Consider the following 19,373-nt stretch of genomic DNA (forward strand, 5'->3'; position numbering starts at 1 on the left):
TGGATTGAATTTGAGTGTGATGTGCTGATCGAGATTCTGTGAGATATTTAAAGCTGGAATTGGACATGGAGTGGAGAAGGCCTTATATTACCCAGACTAAGAACTAAGAAAGTCATCAGGAATATGGCTGACTCAGGGGCACGCAATTATCCCAGGCTGGCCAATCTGTTCTCCACCAGTATGATTTATGTCTTTCTCTCTCTCTCTCTCCCATCCCCCTTTTTGCCTGTCTCTTCTCGTCTTTCCATTTAACTCAATCATTCTCTCTAACACACACACACACACACTCTTTCTCTTTCCTCTCTTTATCCTCCTCTTCCTCCTGTCTCTCATTTTTTCTCTTTCTCTTCTCATCTTTTTTCTCTCTCTCTCTCTCTCTCTCTCGACCTTGTTCTCTCTTTCTCTTTCTCTCGCTCTACCTTGTTCTCTCTCTCCCTCTCTCTCTCTCTCTCTCTCTCTCTCTCTCTCTCTCTCTCTCTCTCTATCAGAGTGCAGATGGAGGTGTGCTGGGGGGGCCGAGGGGCCGACTGCAGATAGGACCCCCATCGACCCTGACCAGCTGGATCGCCTCTCCCACATCTGCAGGACACACAGACAGTGAGTAACACACACACATACACACACACACACACACACACACACACACACACTCCTGACAGGATGAACAGGACCCTGATGTAAAGAGATATTTTTTAAACGACCCACAGACAATATATTTTCCCACCAGCTACTTGCCAAAGGAAGAAAAGATACATCACTCAATGTGTTTTATTTTACCGATGTGTGGCTTTTAATCAAGAAACAAATAGTTTGCCACACAGATAGAGCTTGACATTGTCAGAAGTTGCATAGTTAAGTACTGTATTACTTGCTTATCAGACCTGCCAATGTTGGGATCGGTATTCAGAAGAGCCATATAATAAATTCTAATAAAGAAATGTATAGAAATGCATACATCATACATACAACCACATACAGACAAAAGTAGACCTAGCCTAGCCTTACCTCTGACCAGATTTACATATTCACACTCACCCATGTGCCCACACTCATAAAACCCCATAAAAATCTCATTACCATATTTACAACCAGATTTACATACACAGGGTGATTTACATTGACGCGTGCAACCACCTGCATGCTTACATTGTGAGATTGTGAGATTGTAAAATATTTTTTGTTACTAATATCTCACACTGAGGAGCTGTAGACTTTTGGCTTTTCCTGTATCTTGTTCTGTTATTTTTAAGGCAAAATCACCTTCAGTAGATAAATGTTTCAGTGGAGTGAATGCAGCAAATGTGCACGATTTAGACAATACAGTCCCTGTGTTTTTGTTGTTGTTGCCGTTGTTGTTTGTGTCTTTGTGTGTTATTTTTAGTGCTTTGACTGTAACAAGGAGTACCTAGATAGATAGATAGATAGATCTTGAATATAAAGTGTGGGATTATCACAGTCACATCCATAACATACACTACAATGTAAACACGATGATGGTTATGGTTATGGTTATGGTTATGGTTATTTAGCAGACGCCTTTGTCCAAAGCGATGATAAAACAGCAAATCAACATGACTAAAAAGAACCTAGTAATGTGTTAGACAAGTATGCATATCTAAAGCTGAATAGTTTTTTAGAAGTGTTGAGTAAGACGTTAGCTGATCGTTGTCTCGGTGGTGTAGTGGCTCTGTGCAGCAGGGTATTAAACTCTACCTAGGAACCCCGAGTTGACAAATAATTAATGGAGCAGTTTACTACAGTGCATCCTCAGACTTGCAGATTCCCAGACAGGGCTCTCCATCAAAACTCACCTGAGTTTCCCCTCTAACACCCCTGCCCACACACACACACAGTTACACACACTCCTCAACTGAACGTGGTGTGTGTGTGTGTGTGTGTGTGTGTGTGTGAGTGTGTGTGTGTGTGTGGGCTAGGTTGTAGGTCAGGTGAGGGTGGCCCTGCACTGATGGTTAAAACATGCGGTCCTGTCGCTACTGCGCTCGGAGCAATCCGAGACCGGCGCGGGCGCTTGAGTTTCAGCTTGGGAAATGTGCCGCGCTAATATTAGATTCCCGCGCCGGACCAACCCTGCTCTGGCTGGCCCCCTTTTAGGCCTCCCTGAGAGAGAGAGAGAGAGAGAGAGAGAGAGAGAATGAGAGAGCGAAAGAGAGAGAATGAGTGAGAGAGAGAGAAATAGAAAGAGAGGGAGAGAGAGAGAAGGAGTGAGTGAATGAGTGAGTGTGTGTGTGTTTGAAAGAGAGAGAGCAGTAGAGGGAGAGAGAGCCGAGAGAGAAAGATAGGGAGGGAGGAGGACAGATAGAGACAGTGAGGGAGGGAGGGTGCTAGAGAGAGAGAGAGAGACAGAGAGAGAGAGAGAGAGAGCGAGTGGGCAGCAGGGAGAAGAAGGTGGGGAGGTTCCTTAAACCTTTAGCCATGGTGGCGTCTAACACCTTGTGGTTTTCTGTCCTCTTTCTTGCAGGCCATCTGTGAAAACTGAACAGGTAAGACACCTGTTCCAGGTGTGAGCATGCGTCATCTTTACCTTTTGCCTTTTACCTGGTTCTCCTTTTTACGTGAGAGAGGGGAAATGAGTGAGTCTGGCGAACGAATGAGTGAGCGAATCCAAATGTAGTGGGAACCAGATGACATGCACCTGCTCACTGCGTGTGTGTGTGTGTGTGTGTGTGTGTGTGTTTGTGTGTGTGTTCAGTGTGAAACAGCTGACAAAGTGCAGAAAAACAGTGTGATCTGCCGGCGAACGCGAGCGGAGGAAGAGGAGGAAGAGGAGGAGAGATTGAGCACACCGCAACTCCCATGCCACACAGGTGAGCCCTCAGTCTTAACCGCTGGGACCCGACAGCCTGCCCAGAATAGCGACGTGAACTGTGTGTCCCAGCCCATGGGCACATCACACGTGTGTGTGTGTGTGTGTGTGTGTGTGTGTGTGCGCGCGCTCCGACAGGCTATCTAAATAACTGTGTGTCCCAGCCCTTGTACACATCACACGTGTGTGTCTGTGTGTGTGTGTGTGTGTGTGTGTGTACGTGTACGTGTACGTGTACGTGTACGTGTACGTGTACGTGTACACATGTGTGTATGCTCCGACAGGCTATCTAAATAACCGCGTGTTTGCACTTTGATACTGACGTGTCGCTCACGTACTGTAGCTGAGGTCTTGCGCGTTGTTACGACCAGGAGCCATGTTTGACATGTGTGTGTAGTCGTATGATTTGATTGCTTGCGCCAAACACGCACTGTGGCTATTAGATCTGCTTAGAAACTGTTGGCTTGCCTGAAGCCTTTAGTGACGATCTCTCCTTACGCCAGAGCCTGTGTGTCACCACTGAATTAAGATGTTTATAGACGTAGCAGCAACGTTCAGAGGAACCGTTTATTCACTCTCGACTCCCTTTGTGTCGTCTCTCTGCTTGGCCTGTGCTGTGCAGTATGTGTGTCAGAGCGCTGGTTCAAGCTTATTAGATGTTTACATTTGAATAGAGAAGCCAGGGGAGGCTGCCAAGTAGGAATCCATGGGTGTGGGTGAGCTACTTACTTGTGCAGTTTTTCTTGGGGAGTGCTGGGAGGTCAACCCCCCGCCACCTTGCCCTCTCACACACACACACACACCCCACCCACCCCACCCCACCCCAACCCCCTAGACTTGATTATGCAAGGTGCTTCTCATATTCCTACCATGCAGCTGTGTAAGACAGCCGTGCTCTAGACTAGTGAGTACTCACTGCCCCTCTTCCAATGGGAGATCAGATGATGGGTGGCATTTTGAAGGGTGGGGAATGTAGTGATTTTTGCCATTTGACGAGCACGACAGCTGTGCTTCATCTAAGGAATAGGATACAGCGTGGCTGCCCGCATTGAGATCGTCCAAGAAAAAGGAAGCTAAGTTGATAATCGACTGTCCGTTAGGTGTGTGTGTGTGTGTGTGTGTGTGTCAGTGAGTGTGTATCAGCCAGCCCTGGAGGGGAAGCTATTCAAAAGGGCTCCATGTGAGGTAGTGAGACTGATTAGATTGTTGTGTGTTCTTGTGCATGTATATGCAGTGTGTGTGTGTGTGTGTGTGTGTGTGTGTGTGTGTGTGTGCGCACGCCTCCCCGCTGCAGCAGGTTGCATTGGTTATTGATGAGATGGCTCCATCTCCAGTGCTGTGGGTACAGGGGACTGACGTGAACTGGAGGTGTGTGTTACCAGAGCTGTGTGTTGCCTGCGCTGTGCGCCACACGGCCTGGCATTGTGTTGCACCCCCGGTTTCACTTTCACAGGGCAGGTGTGACAAGCCATAACCCAACACACACACACACACTGGGTTACTTGCTTGTATATTACACTGTACATTACCTGTCCTCATTTTGTACTGTCAGTGTGTGTGTGTGTTTATGTGTGTGTGTGTGCAGCGTTTGTGTCTGTGTCTGTGTCTGTGTCTGTGTGCTGCCAGTCCAAGTGTGTGTGTGTGTGTGTGTATGTGTGTGCTGTCAGTGTGAGCATGTGTGTATTTTCATGCCAGTCCTATCAGACCTGACATGTGTCACAACAGCGTTTCCCAGCCTCGCCCTCACAGCAGCACTGTGTCTGATGGAGCTGTCCAGCCAGCGGGACGAGAGCAGCGTCATGTGACGCTCGCTACCCCTCCTCGTAGCTAACGGCTACATTTCTAGCCATTTCTATGTAAACGCAAATTGGTAGTTAATTTTTTTTTGTAGCTGCTGCCGCTGTATTAAGGAGTTTTTGTTTACTCTTAGGGGTAAGCAAGGCATGCAAAAAAACATACAAACATCAACAACAGCACAGTTGTTAATGATGAGAAGCTTGCGAACTTGCCAGCTGGTGTCTTTTTTTACTCCAGGAACAATGGCCCTCGGAATATAACTGTCATATGAAAGTGGCTTTGGATAGAGGCGTCTCGTGCTAAATGAATAAGTGCAATGTAAAATGTCCTTTGGCAATGCCTTGCTGAAAAAAAGCCTTTTCTGACATTTTCACGGGGGGCTAGGAATGCATAGCTTGGATGGCTAACAGGTACAACAAGTGTGTCTGTCTGCCCTCTAGATGACCATTAAAGCGTCGAAATGATTTTGAAGATGAAGATGAATTTGATGATGAAGATGCGGCTGCTTTAGCACGAGTACATCTCTGAACTGACTGCTCCTGGCGCTCTGCCCTTCAGTCATACGGTAGACTCATGGACTTGAGTTATCTTGAACCGCTGCTGCTAATCACTGTGCATAGTGCAAGGATATATTTTTCGATATGAGTATGACTATATGTATTTTTACCCATTTTTATGACTATTTATTAGGGGCACTTCTACCATGAATACAGTAGCCTGAAAAAGTTGTTTTTGCCCTTGAGCAAAGCACTTACAGTAACCCTGAGTTGCTCCAGGCCAATGGCTCTCATAATATAACTGACGTATGCAAGTCGCTCTGGATGAAAGCGTCAGCTAAATTAATAAATATGAATGTAAATGTGACGTACAGTATATACATCCCTGTATCTGGGTGCTATGTGAGTGTTATGTGTGTGTTGTCTGGGTGTTAGGTGTGTGTTATCTGGGGGTTATGTGTGTGTTGTCTGGGTGTTACTGTAAGTCTGTTATTATCTGGGTTGAGCATCTCCTCACTCTTGCCCTGTGCTCCCCTGCTTGCTGGCCGGTCGTCTGACACATGCTTACACAGCCCTGAAACATTTCAGCCCTTGTGCAAACACAGGGCTTTACGGGCGAAACACGCGCAGCGCACGCAGAGGAAATGAAGGGTCTGCTCTGGAGGGGCAGAGTGCAGCTGGTTCGCATCAGAGCTCCACTCGGTCGGGGGTGAACGGCGAGGGGGGGGGGGGGGGGGGCGCGGTCAGGGTCGGGGTCGGGGGCTGATCACGTGTCAGCGCTGCGAGGCCGAGTGAGGACTGGAGGCCACTGGCTGCGTGATGTATTTGATGAATTTAAAGTTGTATTTAGTTAATACTGTTTGTGTATGTGTGTCTATATGTGCATCAATATTAATCTGTGTGTGTGTGTGTGTGTGTGTGTGTGTGTGTGTGTGTGTGAGGTATTTTAGGAGAATTTATCTGAATTTAACATTTTCTTCAGTCAGTGTCACGCTAATGACTGTGTAGCATAGCAGGATACATAAAACAATACTGCCAACTGTGTATGTGTGTGTGTGTGTGTGTGTTTGTCCCTCATATCCAGTGGCAGCATGATATGACTGTGTACATCCCTTCCATAACAATACTGTGTGTGTGTGTGTGTGTGTGTGTGTGTGTGTGTGTGTGTGTGTGTGTGTGTATGTGTGTGTATGTGTGTGTGTCACTCTGTCCAGCCCTCTCTGCCAGCGATGGTACAATACAGTGTGTGTGTTGGCCCGCGTGTGTCTTAGGCTGTGGGCTGAATTAGCTCCATTGTGCAGTAGGGAGTCTGCGACGCGCGTCATGTCAACACGCAGATCATATCACGGCTCTCTCTCTCTCTCACACACACACACACACACACACACACACACACACACACACACACACACACACACCACTCAGGACGCTGTGGCGATGGCCATGTTAACGGCCTCAGAAGCAGTCAGACGGATGCACACAATCGCCTCGGCCAGGAGACGCCACACACACACACACACACACACACACCCATGAATTATTGATCCGATGGCAGGGCTTGAGGACAGTACTGAGGGGAATCAATCCGTACCAGTCCCCCTGAGCAGAGGAGGCACTCCCATCTGGACCTCCCCTTCATGTCCACTGCAGACCGCTCCGAGAGCAGGGTGTGACGTGTGTGTGTGTGTGTGTGTGTATGTGTGTGTGTGTGTGGAGGAGGGCTGGTTGAGGGGTTGGGCTGTTTCCTGTAAAGTGTGTGAGATGTCAGTGACTGCAAAAGGCTACGTCAGGTGTGTGTGTGTTTTAAATCTGACTTCATCTCTCGTCCAGGCAGCGCGGCTGATTCAGCACGAGTGACGATGGAGAAGGAGAGCGACGCGCGGGAGAGGGAGACCTCCCCACAGCCCACCGACGCCACCGACGGCCAGCAGATGGCGACAGAGAGCAGCCAGCTCCCACACCCCTCCCCCGATGCCTCCCCTCGCCCTCCCACGGAGACTCTGACTGGCTCGGCTGGCCTGAGTGACAGGCCACCCTCCAATGACTGCGCTGCAGAGGGCGGGCCGGGGGCCGAGCTTTCAGCAAAAGGGGCGGGGCCAGCGGGAGAGACTCCGAGAGACGGCAGGCCAGCGGAGGATTTCCCAGCAGCCCCGGCGGCGGCAGCAGCAGCAGCGGGCGAAGCATCACGCTCCCCGAGCAGGGAGGGGCCGGGAGAGGAGGAGGAGGAGGAGGAGGAGGAAGAGAGGCAGGCGCGGGCGCTGTCTCCGCAGCAGCAACAGCCTCCTCACACACAGCCCAGCCTGAGCCAGCACATGGAGCCCGCACAGAGCACACACACGCCGGACGAGACTCTCACACACACACTCACACACACAACCACCAGCAGCAGCACCACCACCACCACCGCTGGCACACACACCAAGCAGAAGAAGAAGGCAGAGCCGGAGGTCCTGAGGTCGTCCCAGCCTGAGGAGCGCACGGCCGGGGATGGAGAAGAGGAAGAGGACATGGAGGAGGAAGAGGAGGAGGAGGACGTGGAGGAGGCAGAGGATGCGCTGGAGCTAGAGGAGGAAGGAGGAGGAGGAGGAGGAGGAGGAGGTGACGAAGACGGGGAGTCCATGGACCTGGACGTTCCGGAGGTGATCCCCGAGTCCGAGGAGCAGAGAGAGCAGAACCGGGAGGTCGGCGTGGAGACGGTGGAACCGGTCAAAGTAGCCACGCTGGACGACATGGCCAAGAGGATCAAGGTTGAGGAGGTGAGGCTGGCCTTTACATTGCACCTGTACGTTAGATCTATACATTAAGAATGCATCACTGTTTCAAAACGACACCCATCATAATCCAGCATTATGTGTCTTCTGTGCCACAACAAGTAGTTGTATGTATCTTAGATCATTTTAACTTTATTGCTGGTTATTAAACACAATCCATTTTTACAGTTGGATAACAGTGTCCTTGATCAAACAGGTTGCTGTTGTTGTGTAGTTATTTTGTAGTCCACTACCGTCAGAAACTATTTCAGGATTGACCTCTCTGTGATTGTCTCAGTGTGTTATCATAAATAGTTGAAATTATGAAGTTGTCACTCTGCCAAGAAGGTTATATTTTCATCAGGGTTTGTCTGTTTGCCTGTTTGATTTGATTTGATTTTATAACTTTAGTTTATTTATACCCGGAGGTAGATTTGGTCTGCAGACAAGTGAGTTGGCACTTCATTCAAATGTGTCTGTTTGTTTGTTTGTTAGCAAGATGGCTCAAAAAGTTATGGATGGATCTCGATGAAATTTTCAGGAAAGGTCTGAAATGATTTGAATCGAAAAGAAAGGATTACATTTTGGCAGTGATCCTGATCACAATCTGGATCCAGGAGGTGCTTGGCGGAGGTCTGCGCTCTCGGAGTGCTTTTCTAGTTGTTGTTGTTGTTATTGTTGTTTTCACTCAGAGTGTGGACGTCTCTCTGACATCAGTATTCTAGTGGACCTGTTCTACTTCCTGCACTCAGAGTAGCAGCGGCAGTGGCTCTAATTGATACCATCATTTCTGTGGTACGGGTGTTTAGTGGTGTTAATTGTTAGTTCCAAAAGCAACTGTAGCTACTGGAGGACAGGCTGTGCAATGTGTAAGAGTCTTCCTCCTCATGAGCAGCAAATCAGTCAGAGGGGTTTTTTTATTTTTATTATTTTATTTCTTTCTTGCCCTCCCAAAAATGTGCTTCTCAGTCAGAGCGCAACGAGTGATGTCATGATTACAGTATTTTCCCCTCAATGAAACAAAGCCACAAAGCCACGTTTAGCACCCACACGCACACACACACACACACACACACACACACACACACACACACACACACACACAAGCCCATACACACACACACACACACACACACACACACACAAACCCATGCGCACACACTCATACACACACATACACACACACACACACACACACACACACACACACACACACTCAGAAAAGCTCAGCTGTGCCAGATGAGACATAACAATTAGGGCTTTGAGCCGGTGAATATGCACTGGCCTGCACTGTCATGTGTACGACTGTGAGCATGTGATCCCTGACACTCCAAACTCCCCCAGAGACTTGAGCCTTATGCTAAACGCTTCCTCATTCCTCCTCTGTCTCCAAGCAACTGTTACATATGGAACCAAGCCTGTCATTTCCTGTGCACACAGTTGTGTATACAGTCAGTGTGTGTGTGTGTGTGTGTGTGTGTGTGTGTCAGTGTCAGAGAGAGACCTGGTGATTTTAGTAAACCGAGTGGCTTGAGAAAGCTTCCTCGGCTGCTCATTTTCTTGTCCCGTACAGACTGTTGGTTTTCAGCTCTGCGGTGGTGACAGACCGGCTCTATCTGCAGGTCTGGGCGTTTATCGGGGTCATATGGACAGACTTTTACCTGCTCCGCTCTCTCTCTCCATACCAGCCTGCCTGCCCAGAGGGCTCTCTGCCTTGAACTCACTTCTGAGGAAAAAGTCTCACAAGGTCTCTCAGATGTGCAGAGTGGAATGGGCACATGTGATTATATGTGAAAAACACGCTCACACACTTACACAGAGAGGAACTCTCACATGCATACAGCACACACACACAGACACACACACACACACACACACACACACACACACACAGAGAGAGAGAAAGAGATAATGGCACATACAATATAGATGAACAGAGAAGAGTGGTAAATGAGACATACACATACACATGCACATACACATACACAAGCATGCACACAATGTAATGTCTAGGGCACATTCTTCCACACACAGATGCACACACACGCTCACTCCGTGGGCTCCATACAGCCGAGTGTGTGTGCAAGACAACCTTGCATGTGATCGTCATGGGACCATGCGTGACTTGGCTTAGTGTCCGTGCGTGTGAGACGTGTTGTGGTCTTAACTGTAACTGTGAACTAATTCTCCTCCTTTACAACTGACAAGAGAAGAACAAAGCCGGTATGTAAGGAAAGTTAAAATTGAGTGGCGTTTACACCAACATGGACACGGATGACCGTCAGGCGACGATGACGTTACCACGGCTCCGCCACGCCTCAAAAGCAGCACGTTGCCTCAGATGGAGGAGGAATTGGAGTGTGTTACTGAGTGTGTGAGACCCACGATGGCTCAGAGAGAGTGGAGTAGGAGCTTTAGTACCAGTGCTATCCCCCACTGGGAGCACAGAAGGACTGGGACACATAATGCAGAGAATGGGTCTGCAGGAACACCTTTGGCATCAGTGCAGATAAGATGGCAGAGGAATTGGAGTGTGTTACTTCAGAGTAGAAGTCTGTGAGGGACCCATGGTAGCTCAGAGAGAGTGGAGCAAGAGCTCGTGTCCTCAGAGAAAATGGCTCTGGAGCAACACCTTTAGTACCAGTACCAGTGCCCTCATCCACTCGGGCTACAGAGGGATGTCTACAGAGAGTGGGCTGGAGAGAGTGTGTGATGTGAGTGGTGTTAGGAGAAGTTGAGAAGGTGTAGACCAAAGGATTCTTGAGAGGTGAGATGGTTTGGATGAGGAAGTTTCTAACGTAGCCGTAGGTAGGTAGTTCCAGGGTTGAACAGAAGTCATTTGAGGAAGGAAGCATGGCGCTCGGAGTCAGAAGTCTACTAGCATAGCCTGTATGTACTGCAGGTGATATCAGTCAGCTTGTAGAGAGAGAGAGAAAGTGGAGGAGAGAAAGAGGGAGAGAGAGAGAGAAGGAGAGAGAGAAAGACAGGAAGGGGGAGAGAGAGAAAGAGCTCAAAGCATTATGAGTACTCCCTGTGAGAATCCCTCTTCTCCATCACAGGGTGAAAGCCCAGTGCTCCTCAAGGTAATAATGCCCTCATCACCTCTCTCACACCTCCGCTTCCGTCCTTCCTGTCTCACACCTCTGCTTCCTTCCTTCCTTCCTTCCTGTCTGTCTGTCTGTCTGTCTGTCTGTTGGTCTGTGGGAGGGATGCCAGTGGTATTCGATGCTACTTTCAGGGACATCTGACTCTAATGCCTGTGTTTAGATGGATGGTAATGGGCGCTCAATGTTGGCTCTGTGCTGCGTGATCGGGGTCGTAATGGAGCAAAACTTCCACTGGGCTGCCATAAATGGGATTAGGATGGTTCTTTACCGGAAAGTAAGGAGTCGGGGGATGTTCACGCTCCGGGACCGTTATGGAATACTTGAGTAGATCTGCCGTGCAATGCCGCTGAGAAACGAGCGGAACGTCGACATCCAATGCTGACAGCTCTGCGACTTTTAATGTGTTTGGCTATTTTTGAATCGACTACGTTTGCTGCCTTTTGACCCGAGGTTTTCACGGGTGACCATCACATCCTGAGCTGTCAGCGTGGATACCGGAGGGCATTATGGGATGTGGTGCTGCAGGATGTCGGTGACGTATCGGTCGCGTGCGGCCACTGTGGGCACTACGGGAGATGGGGCTGCTGGGTGTCGGTGGCTTCTGAGTCATTGAAGGCTTTGGCACTTTGGTTTAGTCATCGCCAAACGTGTCACACAGGCCTCGGGCGGCCCTCTGCTGTCGGGAATGACGTTTCACAGACGCGTTACGCCAATGTCTCAGCGGTGGACGTGATTTGTGGCTGTGGTTGTGGTGGAGCTCCAGCATGGCTGCACACAGACAAGCTCTCACAGAGAGAAAAGATAGAGAAAAGGGGAGAGAGATGCTTCTGAAGTAACACCCAGAGTGCCACATTGTCAGCACGTACTTCACAGATAAAGATGGTTGACGTTCAGGTTATTTAAAGCGCAGACTTATTTATGCTCTAGCTCGGATGATTATGGATGCACCGATGTATTGATCAACATCGGCATTAGCCAATATTGGCCTTGCTGGCTCATATTGGTTATCAGCAAATGTATGTGTCATTTACCGTTGGCAGTGGGCGATAATGTTTATCTATTAAGTTGCCTTGATACCGCACTGGGTAAATGTTTTGCTATGAACTTAAGGCTTGAAAGACTTGAAAATAGTTCAGTTATTTTGGTACAGATATTTTTGTTTCCACTCTACAAAATGATATACAGTAATTAACACAAAGTAAACAATCAAAGAAAATCAGTATCAATATCAGCCCAGAATATCACAGTTGGTGCATCCCTACAGATAATAGTTTGGTTTGTCACCTTTGTCACCTATAACTCAAACACCCCGTGTCTATAGCTGTTGTCATAGCAAGTTTGTGGGTCCAAGTTGTTCCTTCCTCCCTTCCTGCCTTTATGTATCATGGGTTGTCTGTCAACAACCTTTAATAGAACCGGATCTGTGGAATGCTGTGGAGAGCTCGAGGAGTCCATCCGAAACAGAGCCATTGTGGAGCCAGAAAAAAAAAAAGGTGCTCCGACCTAAAGTAGGCAGCGTTTGCTTTCAATTAAGGTCTCTTCCGAGAGTAATGTTGTGTGGCCTGGCTAAAAAATGTCACTAAGAGGGTTAGGCCCCCGTCTACGTCTAGACTCCTTTTTGTATCCGATTGTTCTATTTCTGTCCCCCGCTCACTGCTGGGCTGTGCAGGAGTGCGTGTGGAGGGCCAGCGACTGTGGAAACGAACCCCCCCTGTGTGAGGAGGAGGCCCAGATCAGTGGCACTATCCTCTCTGTGTTTTCAAAAAGCTCTTGAAAACCCAACTCTTCACCCAGCACCCGGGCTTTTTTTAACTGGTCCATTTAGGACTTGTCATGTGCATAAAGACATTTAAATTAAGGAGTGCCTTGGCCGGAGATTTGTTTGTTTCTTTTTTGACAGTTTTTCACCCAGCACTTCCCTTTCTTTCCTAGTACGTCCTTCTTCTAACACTCTCTTCTTCGACTGCATAAAGATAGATAAAACTTCTGCACTCTGATCAACTGGTAGTAGTATTAGGGTCATTCCACCTCAATTCAACGGATTTTAGAGAACATTTCTGCTTGACCATCTCAGATTTGCTTCAAACTTTTACCATCTAAAGAGTAACCATTTAAACTAACTTAGCCAAAATATTAGATTGGTATACCTAATACATCCAGAGAAAAACATTTTTGAACATGGTACCCCCCTTCTGATTTTTGGCACATTGGCGCCCTCATCTAAATCTGCAGCAAAGTTCAGATGTCATTATCTCAAAAAGTTTTCAAGCTAAAGACTTCAAAATTTCTGTGAATAATGATTTCTACGTACAGATTCCACATATTCATTGGTAAGCCGTATGTGTTGACACTGACTGTGTTTCAATCTTGTGAAATCAGAAGAAAAATTGCAGATTTTTTTCACATCCCCACATTGGGTGCCCCATTACACAATTTACAAACAAAATGTTTGGCACATGGTTATGTCTCTCTACAGAAATGTTTAAGCTGTTTTTGAAAAAGTAATTAAGAGGTGTCTATATTGCTTTTTTGTTGGAAGTATTGTAACACAAAACTGAAAAATAATGTGGCCTCTCCCTGGCTGGTAAATGGCCGCTGGTTGGGTAACACGTCCCTCAGCGCCCTCCTGTAAAAGGTGCTGACGGCTCGCTTTTTCATATCGGTACACGGCGGCGGCCGCTGCTCAAATGTCACTCTCCTTCCGACTCGTCAACTTTTCAGCGCCAGTGGCTTATTAAGGTTTTACTGTGTGTGTGTGTGTGTGTGTGTGTGTGTGTGTGTGTGTGTGTGTGTGTGTGTGGCCGGCCACAACAGATGTCTGCAAAACCCACCACCCACCTTTACTGTAGACGTGCTCACCCCCCCTACCCTTTCTTTCTCACTCTCTCTCTTATACGCTCCCTCTCTCCCTCACTCCCCCTTTCTTTCTCACTCTCTCACTCTCATACACTCTCTCTCCCTCCATCTCCCTCCCTCTCTCCATCCGTCCGTCTCCCCATAAATCAGTGACATGAGTTATGGGTCTGTGTAAACCTGTGTAGAATCAACACTGTTCATAAAAGCCTTTCCTGTTTGGTTTTGCTGTACAGTGTGTCTGCCACTAGGTGCTACATTACCCTTTTTGTTGCTGGCTGTTTTGTCTCATGTAGGACTTTGGAGTTGTTGCTTATATTTTTCACGAACGCCATGTCGTAGTTGCACGCATCGTGAGCGAGTGTCAGTGACAAAATCAATTTGGTTACTTTGTTTTCAACTAGAGTATCTTAACTGGATACTCGCAATGTTTTGCTGTATTAAACGTGGAATATAATGCAATGGAACAGTGTTTTTTAGTGCATTCCAACAAATTGTGAAATGTTGATCATTTCCAAAGCAAGTTTAGAGCTAACATTTGCTTCATTTCCTCATAACGTTTCAGCTGAACTTACTTTTACACTAGTTCAACATTGCCATTCACATCAACACTTTGTCCTGTGTCAACAAGGACTGTATATTATCAAATAGGGAGGCCAGCAGCTGGTTAATGTAGAAGTGTGTGTGTGTGTGTGTGTGTGTGTGTGTGTGTGTGTGTGTGTGTGTGTGTGTGTGTGTGTGTGTGTGTGTGTGTGTGTGTGCACTCATGCTCTGCATCTGATGCATCTCCAGTGACCATGTTGTAGTACTTACAGACTCCAGGCCAGAGGGCCCTAGTAGGGTGTTGTTTTTGGTCCTGTTCAGCTCAGTCAGTGGCGGACTTGGTCAGCTCTCAGTTGAGCTACTGGAGTCGACCTTCACGCAACCTTTTCCATCACCGGGTCAGTCCGCCGGTGATGTAACAGTGACCCTGGCCTGCATTCCCGTGTGTGTGTGTGTTTGTGTGTGTGTGTGTCTGTGTGCCTGCTCTATGGCCTGTTTCCTCTCTGCATTATTAATAGAGGAGGAAAGATTTCCCTGAAGCAGAGCTGAGCTGAGCTGCGCTGCGCTGCGCTGCGTTGGAGACGCCGCTGCCGCCACCGCGTCTGTTCTGCCGCTGGACTCCGATTGTCTCCGAGACGGTCTGGAATTACTCACCAAAATGGAAAAGTTCAGCCGGTGACGCAGTCAGCCGTTGAGGTGCCGCAGCGCTTCACACACACACCACTTAAGAAAATGGAGCACGCCCAGGCTCCACTCCCCGGCTTTGGTGTGGTGCTCAGCGGCGTTTGTTGTGGGCACCAGGCTGGCGTGTATAGACTCTTCTGTTGGTTGACCATATTGTTTTGTGGTGTCCTATGTCTGCAGTTGTTCACTACAGGGCTCATTAGGTTAATGGAAGCTGGTGTTCCACACACACAGGGATCTGTTTATGACACGCTGCCCCCAGGTGGTGAGATATGGTCACAACAACAGCATCTGAGTTGCACATGACTGTAGACTTAGCTAAGGGGGGTCTTTTATCAGGCTCCCAAAATCAGGGCTTTTTTTCAAGGCTTCAGTTTCTCAAGTACTTTGCGACGGACTGCTGTTGCTACAGTGAACTTTGAGCTCAGACCAAAAGTCCTTGATCTCTGGTGTTGCGTTCAAAATGCAGTTTTCTCATGCTAGGTCAGATGGATGCTCTATATATCTTTTCACTGCACACACCTTGTGTTTTTTGGGCCAGCACATGAGCTTTATACTGACCCCTTGTGTATATTTACTGGCCCAGAAAAGTCACTTGTACACAAAACTGTTCATTTGTCACATTGCAATGAGCTCCATCTTTAATTTTTGTAGCTTCACATGCTTAGCTTAGCAACCAGTTAGCATCACAGGTGAGCTCAGCTTACTCGTGATGGTGACTGGAGAAAAAGTGGGCCAGTGATTGGCCAGCCAACTTGCCTGACATGTCTACATCTTTTACTTGCCCGGGGCCAGTGGGCAGTTGCTTGTGTCAGTGGTTCTAAAACTGTTGTACAGGCACCACTGGTGGTATGCACCAGTGTCTCTGGTGTGGTACTTTTCATGAGGACAAAATAATCACTTCAAATTCTATAAAATATACACAATGAAAAAAATTTACATTTAAGCAAAACAAAACAATGCGAAACAGTATGTATAATGTAACTGCATTTTAATGCTGGTCGTAATGGTGGTACTTGGAAAAAGTTTGAGAACCACTGGCCCACAGTATGTTGAACCCTGCTTTGCTGTGTCTCCCCCCCCCCCCAACAGATCAGCCCTGCCTCCGGCCTGGTCTCCATCCTGAAGAGGCGCGCCTCCCTGGAGGGGGCCTGTGCTGCCCAGCCTGCCCCCAAACCCAAGGCCCTCGCCAAGCGCAAGGTCCGCTTCCGGGAGCCTGACGACGGCTTCGATCAAGGTGAGTGCCTCTTTCCTGCTCTCATGTGAATGTACTCTGGCATTAATAGTCTACTTGACCGAAACGTCAGTTTCGTAATGTTTCGCTTTTTTCCCTTGTGAAGTAGCTGCACCTGCAGTATGATTTATCAGTGTGTGTTCTGACTCCCCAGTCCCCACTACCAAGTATGCAGTGTGTGTTCTGACTCCCCAGTCCCCACTACCAAGTATGCAGTGATTAAAGAAAAGTGTGTTGACTTTCTCATACTGTACAATAGTGAACTATCCTGAGAGAGAGCAAGAGTGAGAGCGAGATGGGGTGGGATCAGGACAAGTGTGTTACTGGTACTGATGTTTAGAAAACTGAGGCCATTATAATATACTCACATACTAATATATAATGGCCAAGTGTAGTAGCCATGGTGCTAGAAAATGCACTATTATGAATAAATTCACCTCACCATAAATGTATGCCACTTCCCCGCAGATGAAGTAAGCGGCGACTCTTGGTTGCTCCTCCTCCTCCTGTGTCTGGCTACCGTGGTGATCAGTGTGGGCGGGACGGCGCTCTACTGCACGGTGGGCGACGCCCAGTCCACCATCTGCACGGACTTCTCGCACAACATGGACTTCTACGTGGGCCAGGTGCAGCGCGGCGTGACCGAACTCAAACACTGGTTCTCACCCAGCTCCTAGCGCGGCGGATGCCGCACACGGACCTTCAGAGACTCTGTGTGTGTGTGTGTGTGTGTGTGTGTGTGTGTGTGTGTGTGTGGAGGGCAAGTTGAGGCCCGTTTCTCTAAATGTTTTTAAAGACGCTGAACTGCCCAGTAAGTGGTGTTAATGCCTCAGGGTTAGCATGACCGGGCCGATCCGTAGCGAAACACCCAGCAGAAGCATCTTGACTGCCGTCATGGTAACCCGGCACGCTGAGGCCCGCAGCAGCACCCGAGCGCCCCCTGCTGGCCGAGTGCTGTAAAGGCATGAGTGGGTTCCTGAGGTGAAGAGAATGCTACCAGGAGGACGGACCACAGGCTGCTTGCAGAGCACGACACGCACACAATCACCTCGACAACGCTCGCTTCACGGATGGGGATGCCACACGCAACCACGGCAACGCTCAGCAGCAAGCAGCCGATTGGCCAGTTTTAGATTGACGCAGCTAAATGTTTACTGCCACCACAAAACCTTGAAATGGACATTCTGATCAGTTCAGATCAGTTCTTTTTGTTTGTTTTCTCTCTTTTTTTTCTTAAGACGTCATTGTTTTTAAACCTTAATCCAGTTTTAATGGAAGGCTTACAGGCATTGGCTATGAGCAGTGCCGAGCCTGAGAGTAGCATTGTCCACTTCTTTACACGTGACTACAGCAGGGACGAGGAAAGCAATATGTGTGTGTTTTAGAAGAATGTTTTTGATGCTGTTTCTTAAACATCGGTCTGGTACTATAGACGGAGTATATGTTAATATAGAAGTGGTGAATACACACCACTGGTTCAGGTCTGTGTCTTTATCAGTATGCTTATTATCGATGTGATTCTAAACGGTGTCAGTAAGAAGAATGCATAATCTTCAGTCCTATGTCTATGTATGCTACCGCGATGGAGGGGGGGTTGGGGATCAACGAATCGATGATTTGATTTTGTTGTTTTTCTCTTAAATTTAGATTCTGTTCTATTTGTATTTGTTGTCCTGGGTTTCTGTCCTTGTTAAAGTACTGCTAAATGACAATGCACACAGACGTGTACTTTTGTTTTATTTTAATTTTATTTTTGTCCTCTCTAAACCCAGTCAAACTGAATGGAGTGACAATGAAAGCATGCAGGCCAGCTGGAGGATACCTGGTATAGGAAGTGTGAGCAGCAAGAGTGGACAGGGGAGGGTTGCTAGTTGGGCTGCTCTGTCTTGAGCGAAGCCCAGCATCACTTGAGTTGTGAAGGCTAGAAGGCTGGGGCACATTTCCCAAAACCATAGTTGCTAACTGAGTTAGCAACGTTGTCGGTTGCAATGCAGTTTTCCATTGCCAACCAACTAAATTGCTAACAGGTTAGCAACTATGGTTTTGGGAAAAGCACCCCTGGCCGGTCAGTGTGCTTCTGTTTTCTTTTCATTTGCATGTTTTTCCCGGCTGGCTCGGGGGAACATTCTTTAATCCCAGTTTGCATTTAATGACCTATTTATTTTCATGTACAGTACAGTAGTGGAAAGCTTTGTGAAAAGAAACTTTTTTTTTTTTTTTAAAATGCGCATGTCCTCCTTTTCATCACCTGGACGTTATGTGGGTATTACTTTTCTCTGTCTTTTACCACATCTTTCCATCCATCTGCAAGTTGTGTGGGCTGTTCATGAAGAGAACTATCAAATGGAAAAAAAGAAAATCTTTAAAATGTTTGTCATGCCATGGGGCTGGCTTTTCTGAAGGGTATACCATGTTTTAGTTTTTTTTTTTTTTATTATTATTATTATTATTATTGTAAATATCATGGAAATATTGCAAATTTTTAATGTCCTTAACTGTTCTTTTTTCCTTCGAGGTGTTGGGCTAAAAATGTGAAGGTTATGGTTTGGGGATTGCTAATACCGTTTTTCCCTGGTAAATAAATCTTATTGTTGGGACTTAATTTTCTCTCATGTTGTCCTTTCTTTTTTTTTTTTGAATGTGTATTAATCACAGATAAAAACTTCTGTTTACATGCACAGCACATCAATAAGTGATGTGAAGAAGACAATGCCATCTGACAAAGCTCTTGTCTTTCACACAATCACCAACACAATTTAGCCTACAAGCCATATTGCTCTCTTTCTCTCCTTAACCGTGGCCTACAGTATTTTGCTTGGACCACTTAGTATGGGTCCGACTGCAAAGGATATCAAGGGAGTCTCATTAACAGTTAGGCCTATCCACTGGAGTCTGTGAAATCAAAAGATGCTGATGATTTTGCCAATCTAAATGTTGTCAGTATACACAGTCCATTTGAAGAGAAAATGGAAAAGTGAGTTTGCTGTAGTGGGGTGCTGAAGGAGTATACCTTTCTGATATGTTGAAATGAAATATGTTTACATAAATTACGCTAATACAACATGTTTTAAGTGGATACAGTAT

General features: G+C 47.3%; 1 protein-coding gene across 2 annotated transcripts in view; it reads left to right on the top strand.

Annotated features, from left to right (window-relative positions):
- The window catches only part of cnsta (consortin, connexin sorting protein a), a 36,749-nt gene extending 17,858 nt beyond the window's left edge, over positions 1-18,891 (top strand). For both annotated transcript variants that reach the window (XM_062522084.1, XM_062522083.1), the window contains exons 6-11: positions 489-597; positions 2,480-2,501; positions 2,711-2,825; positions 6,949-7,874; positions 16,148-16,292; positions 16,758-18,891. In XM_062522084.1, the coding sequence (XP_062378068.1) occupies positions 489-597; positions 2,480-2,501; positions 2,711-2,825; positions 6,949-7,874; positions 16,148-16,292; positions 16,758-16,966 (1,526 nt within the window). In that variant the 3' untranslated portion in view covers positions 16,967-18,891. The remainder of the gene's footprint in view (positions 1-488; positions 598-2,479; positions 2,502-2,710; positions 2,826-6,948; positions 7,875-16,147; positions 16,293-16,757) is intronic.
- The last annotated feature ends 482 nt before the right edge of the window (positions 18,892-19,373 follow it).

This window comes from Sardina pilchardus, chromosome 20, assembly GCF_963854185.1.
Source record: "Sardina pilchardus chromosome 20, fSarPil1.1, whole genome shotgun sequence".
NCBI lineage: Eukaryota > Metazoa > Chordata > Actinopteri > Clupeiformes > Clupeidae > Sardina > Sardina pilchardus.